General features: G+C 43.6%; 1 protein-coding gene across 1 annotated transcript; it reads right to left on the bottom strand.

The window, feature by feature from the left end:
* Nucleotides 1-923: 923 nt before the first annotated feature.
* On the bottom strand, nucleotides 924-11,824 carry SELENOS (selenoprotein S). Its single transcript, XM_025918963.2, has 5 exons — nucleotides 11,667-11,824; nucleotides 10,852-10,986; nucleotides 8,127-8,233; nucleotides 3,059-3,227; nucleotides 924-1,605 (listed from the first exon to the last, which is right to left on the bottom strand). The coding sequence occupies exons 1-5, from the start codon at nucleotides 11,740-11,742 to the stop codon at nucleotides 1,520-1,522; spliced, it is 573 nt and encodes a 190-aa protein (XP_025774748.2). The 5' UTR covers nucleotides 11,743-11,824; the 3' UTR covers nucleotides 924-1,519.

Raw genomic sequence — 11,824 nt, 5'->3', positions numbered from 1 at the left:
CTGGTTACAAACTGGAAACTGGGATCTCCTAAACCTCACAAACCCCAACCTTGTTTTCACTGGCCTGCTCTTCTGTCTGGAACCCCTGGTATCCCCCACCCAAAATTTTCTTTTATAAATTTTTTTAAATATTTTATTTATTTTTGAGAGACAGACACAGCACAAGTGGGGGAGGGGCAGAGAGAGAAGGAGACACAGAATCCGAAGCAGGCTCCAGGCTCCGAGCTTAGCACAGAGCCCGATGTGGGGCTCGAACTCACAAACTGTGAGATCATGACCTGAGCTGAAGTCGGAAGCTCAACTGAGCCACCCAGATGCCCCTCCCCCACCCAAAATTTAACTCAAATGTCTCCAGACTCAAATTCTAGTCTTGACTATCCCAACCTACTTGTTTGTTAAGTACGCTGTTCAAGTGTCCTGTTTTTGCTCTCCCCAACCTTCCCCAAGAGACTGTGAGTCCCATAAAACCAGAATGTATTTCTTCCTTTCTTTATATCAAGGAAGACGACCACAGAATACTTCACATATATCAGATACTCAACTGAAGAATGTTGGCTAATTTATATATGAGACCACTCTAGGATACTTTCCCGGCTAATTCTGAGGATTAATTTTGTTCCTTGATATCTCCACTTGACAGCAGGCTCTAAACTACAGCACACAGGCCAAATCCAGCCCACGAGCTAAGAAGGAGTCATCGTGCAAGGGGAATGACCCACAGGGCCCTTAGAAACCTGGATGGCCCTCGAGACACCTCTAGACAAGATGTTTATCTTATTGGTTTAGCAATTCCACTCCAAGCACCCGATTTTGTGGACAAACCCCAATGGGTCTGCCAACTCTGGGAATCATTGTAGCTGTCATGCGCCATGCTCACCACAGGAGAGAAATCATGAGGAGGGAAAATGAGTAATAGTAGGAGGTTGTGGGATGATAAAAAGCTGTTTAATGTTTGACAAATTCAAGTTCATAAAGAAGTTTCCTTGAATTTAATAAAGATGCTAAAAATGTTCTTTGCATTTTTTTTTAATATTTACAGGTTTTTTAACAAAGTTCTGTACATAAAAATAAATATACAGAAACAACCCCATCAACTGTCTGCATCAGTAATCCTCGCTGGTGGGCTCACCATTTACAAGGAAGACATCATTCAACGCAACCTGTCACAGAGACTGTCCTACCAGCAAGGACTTCTAACTTGAAGAACCATTACTAGTCTCTTTCATCTCAAGATTGTTAGTCACCTGGAGGGTCTTATCTACCAACTAGCAATAACTCATGAAATCAATGAACACACTCATTGTGTTCACAGTTAGTGAACTGTGACCAACTGTCACTACTGCTAGTGGTGAGGTCTATAACCTATGCGGACTTCGACCATTAAAGATGCAGGTGTAGTTAAGATCAGAAATAAACCCCACTCCCCTTGGCTAGTCACTGTGAAAAGTGTGCGTAAGGCAATTGAACTGAGGGTTACGGATTCATCTTGCTAATGTCAAAAGCGACACTAACAAGATTCTTAGCCTCATCCACCAGCTGACGGGCCTCTGCGTCCGGGTCTCCAGGAGCAGGCTCCACCTCCTTCACCAGACAAAGGGTTGTAACCTGGGATGAGAGAAAGGAAGCAAAACAGTACTGGGAACATTCTGTATCAAACATAAAATCGTGATCCTCACATGCAAAGCACTACAAAGCTATGGATTCTATTCTCACGGACATTTTCACCAAACTTTTAGCTACCATGTGAAAAAAATAACTTTATTCTGTGACTGCACTTTGAATTGACTTTCGGCTGGGAATAAAAGAAGCCATCCAGCTTCCTGATCTCAACTCCTCAAACATATGAAAACTCCCCAAAACAAACAACAAATTTGCCCAAAAAAACCTCTCAAGATGGCTGGATTTAAATATATGGAGGCCCCTATTATAGTGCTTAACAAAATGTATACAATTCAACAGCGCCTGGGTGGCTCAGGCACTTAAGCATTTCTTAGTCTTGGCTCAGGTCATGATCTCATGGTTCATGGGATTGAGCCCCGAGTCAGGCTCTGTACTGACAGCACAGAGCTTGCTTGGGATTCTCTCTCTCCTTCTCTCTCTGCTCCTCCCCTGCTTGCGCTCTAACTCTCCCGCTCTAAAATAAATAAATAAGTAAATAAAATGTATACATGCAAATAAGGACTGTTCAAGCTACAGAAAATAAATTTAAAAAAAATCAAAACAGAACAGAACTTGCTGTTCTCAGTGAGAAATGGGTAATCTATGTACTCTGCCCTCATTCTTAACCCTGCAAACTCACTAGCTTCCCAAAGTTAATGGACATTTGGTAACTGGGTTGAGTGCTCAGGCTTTAGGCCAGTGAGACCTTAACTGAGGTGGTTTTGCTCTTTACTTGCTGTGGCATCTTTGGGCAATAACTCCCTATGCCTCAATTTCCTTATTTGTAACACACCAAGCTAATCAGAGAGCATCTAGCTCAGGATCAATGGAAACACTAAGTTACCATGCACATAGCAATATCATGCATTACATTTTCTACGATTTCCACTCCTCTCCTAAATATCACCACTGTTTGCTCTGAAAAATATCCTTCCAGCAAGGTAAGTTAAAAAAAATTTTTTTTAATGTTTATTTTTGAGAGAGAGAGAGAGTGAGTACATGTGCAGGCAAGTGCAAGCAGGGGAGGGGCAGACATACGAGTGCCATCATTCCACTCACTGGGGCCTTGATTGACCTCCCTTTCAACTTATTGAAGGTTTACTTTTTTTTTTTTTTTTTTTACTAAGTGGACACTGAGGCCAAGGAGGTTACAGGCCTTCAGAAAGCAGGATTTTCACCCACATCCTTGCCCTGGGACACTGGGTAAGAGGGCTCCCCAGGTTGGTGACTGCCAGGGGTATGGGGGGCTTGGTATGTGCTTCTTCTGTTTAATCTCCATAATCCTAAACTTCGGAATTAGCCTCAGTTTATAGACAACAAAAGGAAGAAACAGAACCTTGTTTTTAAAAGGTAAATATATGCCATAATTGCTCAAAATGCTTTAACGTTAGGTACTTACCACCTCCTCGCAGAGGTTTTCTGTCAGACTTCCGTTTCGGCAGGACTGATGAAGTAGAAGGCCCAGCACTATCTTCTTCCGGGGGCTTTCTTACATTTCCTTTGTAACTTTTTCCTTCTTGCATGCTGTCCCACATTTCAATCTTCTGTCTCCTTTTTTGTTCTTCAAGCTGAGGAAGAATCACACGTTACAGAATGAATTCAGAAGCTGTCATCTTGCTCAAAGAAAACGCAAACTGTGCCAATTTTCTAATTTTTGTTTTTTAATTTTAGGGCATGCAAACAGGAGAGAGACACAGAGGGAGAGAAACTTTTTTAAAAAATTTTTTTAAATTTACATCCAAGTTAGCATATAGCGCAACAACGATTTCAGGAGTGGATTCCTTAATGCCCCTTACCCATTTAGCCCATCCCCCCTCCCACAACCCCTCCCGTAACCCTCAGTTTGTTCTCCATATTGAAGAGTCTTATGTTTTGTCCCTGTTTTTTGTATTATTTTTGTTTCCCTTCCCTTATGTTCATCTGTTTTGTCTGTTTCCCTTGCCTCCTGAGATGTGTTAAAATCCTCATATGAGTGAAGCCATATGATATTTGTCTTTCTCTAATTTCACTTAGCATAATACCCTCCAGTTCCATCCATGTAGTTGCAAACGGCAAGATTTCATTCTTTTTGACTGCCGAGTAATACTCCATTGTGTGTGTGTGTGTGTGTGTGTGTGTGTACCATATCTTCTTTATTCATTCATCCATCGATGGACATTTGGGCTCTTTCCACACTTTGGCTATTGTTGATAGTGCTGCTATAAACATTGGGGTGCATGTGTCCCTTTGAAACAGCACACCTGTATCCCTTGGATAAATACCTAGTAGTGCAATTGCTGGGTCACAGGGTAGTTCTATTTTTAATTTTTTGAGGAACCTCCATACTGTTTTCCAGAGTGGCTACACCCGTTTGCATTCCCAACAGCAGTGCAAAAGGGTTCCTCTTTCTCCGCATCCTTGTCAACATCTGTTGTTGTCTGAGTTAATGTTAGCCATTCTGACAGGTGTGAGGTGGTATCTCATTGTGGTTTTGATTTGTATTTCCCTGATGATGAGTGATGTTGAGCATTTATTCATGTGTCGGTTGGCCATCTGGATGTCTTCTTTGGAGAAGTGTCTATTTATGTCTTTGGTATATTTCTTCACTGGATTGTTTTTTGGGTGTTGAGTTTGATAAGTTCTTTATAGAATACTAACCTTTATCTGATATGTTGTTTGCAAATATCTTCTCCCATTCTGTCGGTTGCCTTTTACTTTTGCTGATTGTTTCCTTAGCTGTGCAGAAACTTGTTATTTTGATGAGGTCCCAGTAGTTCATTTTTGCTTGTTTCCCTTGCCTCCAGAAACGTGTTGAGTAAGAAGTTGCTGCAGCCAAGATCAAGGAGGTTTTTGCCTGCTTTCTCCTTGAGGATTTTGATGGCTTCCTGTCTTACATTTAGGTCTTCCATCCATTTTGAGTTTATTTTTGTGTATAGTGTAAGAAAGTGGTCCAGGTTCATTCTTCTGCATGTCGCTGTCCAGTTTTCCCAGTACCACTTGCTGAAGAGACTGTCTTTATTCCATTGGATATTCTTTCTTGCTTTGTTAAAGATTAGGTGGCCATACGTCTGTTGGTCCACTTCTGGGTTCTCTATTCTGTTCCACTGATCTGAGTGTCTGTTCTTGTGCCAAGTACCATACTGTCTTGATGATTACAGCTTTGTAATATAGCTTGAAGTCCGGGATTGTGATGCTTCCTGCTTTGGTTTTCTTTTTCAAGATTGCTTGGCTATTTGGGGTCCTTTCTGGTTCCATACAAATTTGAGGATTATTTGTTCTAGCTCTGTGAAGAATGCTGGTGTTATTTTGATAGGGATTGCATTGAATATGTAGATTGCTTTGGGTAGTATCGACATTTTAACAATATTTGTTCTTCCTATCCAGGAGCATGGAATCTTTTTCCATTTTTTTTGTGTCTTCTTCAATTTCTTTCATAAGTTTTCTATAGTTTTCAGTGTATAGATTTTTTACCTTTTTGGTTAGATTTATTCCTAGGTATTTTATGGTTTTTGGTGCAATTATAAGGGGGATCGATTGCTTGATTTCTCTTTCTCTTGCTTCATAGTTGGTGAATAGGAATGCAACTGATTTCTCTGCGTTGATTTTATATCCTGCCACTTTGCTGAACTCATGAATCAGTTCTGGCAGTTTTTTGGTGCTATCTTTTGGGTTTTCCATATAGAATATCATGTCATCTGCAAAGAGTGAAAGTTTGACTTCCTCCTGGGTGATTTGGATGCCTTTTAGTTCTTTGTATTGTCTGATTGCAGAGGCTAAGATTTCTAATACTATGTTGAATAACAGTGGCGAGAGTGGACATCCCTGTCTTGTTCCTGACCTTAGGGGAAAGCTCTCAGTTTTTCCCCATTGAAGATGATATTAGCATTGGGTTATTCATATATGGAGAGAGAGAATCTTAAGCAGGCTCCACGCTCAAAGCGGAGCCCAATGCAAAGTTCTAACTCACGAATGTGAGATCATGACCTGAACTGAAATCGAGTTGGACGCTCAACCGAGTGAGCCACCTGGCACCCCAACAATTTTCTAATTTAAAAGTCCTTCAAACCAAACCTTCACCTGTGTTTTCTTTAGTTAATAACAGTGCTGTCATCTAGTGGTAGGAATTTAACTCACAAACAGAAACTTTACTAAAGAAAGCAAAAGGCATCATGGAAAAATGAATACCGATCAGTTCTCCTGAAACTTGCCCATAGGAGGACATGTGAAAGAATTCTGACTTGGAACAGGTGAGCGTGGCTGGCAGGCATGCTCTGTGGCCATGTTACCTAAATCACTTAATCCCTCTGCTTTGCATTCTGTGAGGATCTAATGAGAGAAGATTTGAAAGTGCTTTGAAAGTCAAATACTACGGGAAACATAAGGAAAAACTAATCTTGGTGGAAAACTGTGCACAACAATGAGCACTTGAGAAAGCTTGTAATCCTACAGTGAGTAGGCACCCGAGGAGGGTGGGAACACGGTGCCCTGGGCCTTTGCCTCTGCTTCCTACTCCCAGAAGAACAACATTTCTGCCAGTAACTGGGTACCATAGCTTACATACGCTACATTTCCCATTCCCAGTGGAATCCAGACCCAAAGTGCTGTTCATTCTGGTTCCAGTTACACTGTGATGTCACAAGGGTATGTGAGAAGATGCCTTAAGAAATCACATATCCAGAAAATTCCTCCATGGCTTTCAGAGCCCCTTGCTGCTAACCCCAAATACCTGTCTCCCCATGCTTCTGCTGTCTGCAGATACAAGAAGTCAAGGAGGAAATCATCTATTCTATACTCCTAGCTGACACAGAAAATGCCAGGATGGGACTCAGCTGACAAATCCTGAGACTACAAACAAGAGAGCGCAGTTAGCTGTGGGTCAGGCAGGCTCAGTCAGTTGATTATTACTATTATGTTTGTGAAGTACACGAGACAGAACCACATGTGCTACAACAATCTGAACACTGAACACAAACTTTTGTCCCTTTCCCAATTTTCGGGGGCTCAGACTGCAATTTTAAAAAGTGATCTTTTAAAAAGATTATTTTTAGTTGCATCGGCAAACTGCATAAACGATCAAGCTATCTCATGGACACCACACAAAAAACTCAGGTCCTGAAGTCATCCATTCTGACATGCAGAAGGAATTCAACTTATTCGGTGGCTCTAGGAACAATAATAATTACATGGTTTGAGATCGGCAGAGCAAAAACCTAAAATATGCTCAAAACTGGCTCAAAAACTAAAAGAACTAAAACATGCTCAAAAATGGCATTTATGTATACTCTGCTGCCACTTCAATGAAAAATTCCTATGTGTGTTTATATATGGATAAATACTTCTGGAAAAAATATCTACAAATCCTAACAGAGAATGCTTGGGCAGCAGCAGGTAGAACAAGAAAATGAGAAACTTAATTTTCATGGTATTGATTTTTTATATCTCGAATTTTTTTACTCTATGTGATTTAAAAAGTTAAGTAACAGCAATGTGCTAGTACATTCTAGGTTACTGGCTGCTTTTAGTGGAAATGTGCAACTACACACAGAAGAAGGCTGCTAAGAGAGTTACCATGGAGGAGGAATGTGTGGAGCAGGTGTGGTCCTGCTCTACCTTTCTTTCTGGGCTCCAGCCAAGCTGGGGAGACCAGGCAGAAACCACAAGAGCCGCTAGCAGTGGCAGAAAGGCACATGACCCTGGAAACACCAGAGACACAGGCAAAGCCGACAGGAAGACCTATTGCTCTGCTGCCTTAGAGCCAGCAGAGGTTTCCTTCTGGGAGGATGAAGGGGGGCCCAGAAACATCTGGACTGACACTTCTCAGAAAGCAGAGTCCACACCTGGTCGTTTCAGTTACAGACAGGGTCCAATCTGGTGGGTGGTCTCGCACCTATGAAGGGCGGCACAATCCCCTGCCGGCTCAGGTCGCTTCCAACCGCATCCTTGGTTCTTCCACCTCTCCCCTTCTCCTCCCCCCTCCCCAACCAAACCTGTAAAAAAGCTTTCAAAACTCCATCTCCTGCTCTCCTTCTCACCCTTGGGTTGAGCCCATCACCACCCTCCCTGGGCTCTCCTTCCATCCGACGAAGGTGGCCCCACCAAGCTAGTTCATATGAGATACATGGCTTGAAAGAGACAATGGAGGAAGAAGCTGAATGTGTACCCCGTGTGTCCAGTGCCACGGCACCCTGACACACCGTTTTGGGTGAAAATACTATGCGAGGAAACCACTGAAAAGCAAAAAGGTAAATAAAAGACATCTTTTTTAAAGGAGTCTTTTCCCCATAAACCGTAAGATATTGCACAAGGAAAGCACGCTGACAGATGCTAAGTGGAAATGATTCTGTCACAACCAGTTGTTCCCAGTACCCGCCCTAATGGGGGAGGCCATGCAGGCAAGCGTGTATATACACACCCACACACACTCTTTTACCCACTAAGCCTCCAACTATTTCTTAAGACCATATGTTCAAACTCAAACCGGTTCATACCTGTCTCAGTTTTTCCTTATGCTTTTCGACTTGTGCATTTAATTCTTCTTGCATTTTCAAACGGGCAGCTGCTAAAGCCTCTTGCCGTTTAACAACAACATCAGGTTCTAAAATGTCAGAAACAATTTGAGAAAAAAGAAACTCCTGAGAGTCCATATTATTAGAAGGATATGGAAGTAGAGATGTCAGACAATACAAAAAAACATGGATTTTACACAAAAATTCTATTGCTCTGCGTGTATTTTACTGCTTATGGGGGCAGAGGATTGTCCTATTGTCATAGTTCATAGCCCTAGTTAAATATCCAGGGCACCAGAAACCCTTTAGAAATGTGTTATGCCTGGGCTCCCCCAGCAATTCCAAGTCAGAGAGCCTGGCACAGCCCAGTGACTGAGACAGAAGTGGTTTGAGGGGCACCCCAAAATTCCATTCCACAACCTGGACACCTCCTGACACCCAGTCTCCAGGCTGACCAGAATGCTAGAAGACAACCAGGAGAAGATGAAGTTGTCTGATCATTAGCCGTCACTTACCTGGCCCAGATCTATACCACAAAGAGGTAATGATCCTTAGATACTTTACCCTTGTTTCTATGGAAAAGAAACATCCTTCCAGTTAGCATTAATGGAAATGAGCTCCCCAGCTTTATCTGTTTTATTTGGTTTATAAAACAAAGCAGAATTTTATAAATATTCAGCTAAGTTCTCTATCTGCTCATCTACTCAGCCCACCATGTCAAGGATCACCAAAGGGCAAGGACACAGGGGTGTGGCTAATTTTTAAAGAAGAAAACAGGGGCGCTTGGGTAGCTCAGTCAGTTAAGCATCCAACTCTTGATTTCAGCTCAGGTTATGCTCTCACAGTTTCGTGAGTTCAACCCTCACGTTGGGATCTGTGAAGAAGGCCCAGAGCCTGCTTGGGATCCTCTCTCCCTCCCTCTCCCTGCCCCTCCTCCACTCATGCTCTGTCTCAAAATAAATAAATTTTAAAAAATAAAGAAAAAAACAAAGAACTGTATGTTCAAATCAGCACTATACAAAAGTATAGGCAATCATCACTACCTAAACAGTAGTGGGAAAAGACCACTTAATTGAATCCACATAAAATGGACTAAAATGTTGTGGTCAGTCAAGGGAGCATATGCAGTGGTAGGAATGGCTGGAACTTTACCTTTAAGTAAATTATTTAGGTATTTATTTATTTTTGAGAGAGAGAGAGAAAATGTGACTGGGGGAGGGACAGAGAGAGAGGAGACAGAATCTGGAGCAGACTCCAGGCTCTGAGCTATCAGCACAGAGCTTGATGCGGGGCTTGAACTCATGAACTGTGACATCATGACCTGAGCTGAAGTCAGATTTAGTATAACTAACTGGCTGAGCTACCCAGGAGCCCCTGGAATTTTATCTTAAACAAAACAAAATGACAATTCCACTTCATAGAAATATGAAGTTTGGTAACATTTGTAACTATCAGGTCATTCTCAGTATAAATCAATCAAGTGTGGAGTTTTTAAACCTGATTTTCCTAACAAAATCGTACAACAGCACAACATAACACTTTGGGCTGCACATTTACTTTTTGCAGTGCTTCACGAAAACAACGAGTTCTCTTTAAAAATGCCCATCATCTCATAGATCTGCTCTCCCAGTGTAAGACAGATTTCACACTGCCAGCACCTCCGCCATGAAGAGGGCTGTACTGGGTGACGAAAGCAGTTTCCTAACATCACTGCCACCCTCTTGATGAAATCCTGCACCTTATGCAAGATGAACAACTGTAATTTGTAGTTTGTTGTTGGATGTACAGCCAATAATCAAAAAGATGGAGAGAATGGCAGGACCACAGGGCTTCGTGGGAAAGAGGAGAGGCATGTTTGAGTAAAGGACATTTCTAAGTCTTTCCACTAATGACTACTTTTGTGTCACAACATGTGCTTTTCTCTCTTCTCAGTAACTGTGGGGAGTCCAAAGAATGATTTTTATCTGTTTAATTATGCTGCTACTCCCCAAACATTTAACATTTCTTTTTTTTTTTTAAACTGTTTATTTTTGAGAGACAGAGTGTGAGCGGGGGAGGAGCAGAGAGAGAGAGACACAGAATCCGAAACAGGCTCCAGGCTCCAAGCTGTCCGCACAGAGTCCGACGTGGGGCTCAAACTCATGAACCGGTAGATCATGACCTGAGCCGAAGTTGGACACTTAACCGACTGAGCCACCCAGGTGCCCGTGAACATTTATCATTTAGATATGTCCTCAGAAACTAGCTTCTATCTAGCAAAAAGGCTAAATAAATTTTTGCCACAGCCAAATGTAACTTGAAAGCAGATCTGATGAGGAAGTTGCGAAAATCAAAATGTGATGGATATGAAGAACTAAGTCTGCATTTCTTGTCGCTCACAATGGTTCTAGAAATTTAGTAGGTAGACCCCCAAGTATGGAGAAGCTGTGAAATTTTCATTTCAATCCATCCCCTAAATGAAAAACCATTAAAAGATATGCAGGAGTGCCCTACCCACCACCAAGCAGGTTTTCCATCCCATGACAATCTCTGAAATTAAAAAACCTATTGCACATTTCCCCAAGATCAATTGCAGAAACATAAAATGGTTTTCCTCTCGTGCAGATTAGAAGCAAGACCTTCTTACTCTTGGTAACAGACTAACTTTTAAATGCTAGAAGAAAGAGGTGTAAAGCCACCGCCTTCCTTTCTGTTATCAGACACTAACCCACTGCAGCCGCAGCTCGGTCCAGCTGTCTCTGCCTCAGGGCCCTGAGTCGGGTGGAAAGCTTCTGAAATACCACGTAGAGAAGGATGCAGCTGAAGACGATGTACCAGCCATAGGTGGCTAGCAGGGAGCCCACTGAAAAGAAAACAGTTTTCAAGAAAGTAAAAAAAACATATATTGCTAGTGGACTTTTGCATAAAATTCACCAAAAGACAAAGGAAGCATAGCTCCTGCCCTCGAATCCCTCCGGGTCTAGCTGAGGAAATGGCCTCCCAAGTAGGCAGTTAAAATAGAAGCGAGTACAATTCGGGGGTCACCGAGAAGGGACTCCTCAACCATCTGGAGAGTCGGGGGTGGAGGGCAAGTCCGGAGAGCACGGGAAAGCGGGTTTTGACGGGTCTGGAGGGATGTTGATCCGACTCAGGAGGGCAAAGGCCTTTCGGACCTCAGAAATTTATAGACAGGGGTGGCCGTGGGGGCCGATACAGCGCCGGGTATGGGGGACGAAAGCGAGGTCTGGAATGAAATGCCAAGGGCCCAGTGGCCCCAGTAACGCAAGCCACAAAGGCTTGCTTCGCATAAAGGACTGGCGCAAAAAAGGGCCCGACGGCGCAGCCAGGAGGAGTGCAGCTCCTAGAGGGCCTCGGCGCGCGTTCCAGGCCAGCCGCCCGGAGCTGCGTGGCCGCCACCGGCTCCCAGCCAGGCCTCCCCTGGCCTCCCCAGGCCCCGCCGGGCGCGCAGCGGAGGACGACCCACCAAACATGGCGGCGCCCAGGACAGCTGGTGGCACCAACCGGCAACCCGGGGCCACTCACCCGTGACGTGAAGGAAGCGCAATCCCTCTGTCTCCAGGGCCGGCCGCGCGGACAGCTGCTGCCCGTCGCGCTCCATGGCCGCCGCCGCCACTCTAGGTGGCCGGTCCGCGTCAGCTCGAGTCTTCGCCTTCCGGCCCGCCCCTCCATATACGTGGCGC

The sequence above is a fragment of the Puma concolor genome, chromosome B3, assembly GCF_028749965.1.
Source record: "Puma concolor isolate L17-30 chromosome B3, mPumCon1.1.hap2, whole genome shotgun sequence".
Classification (NCBI taxonomy): Eukaryota; Metazoa; Chordata; class Mammalia; order Carnivora; family Felidae; genus Puma; species Puma concolor.
Note: the sequence above shows the minus strand (reverse complement) of the source record. Positions and strands in the feature narration are given on the sequence as shown.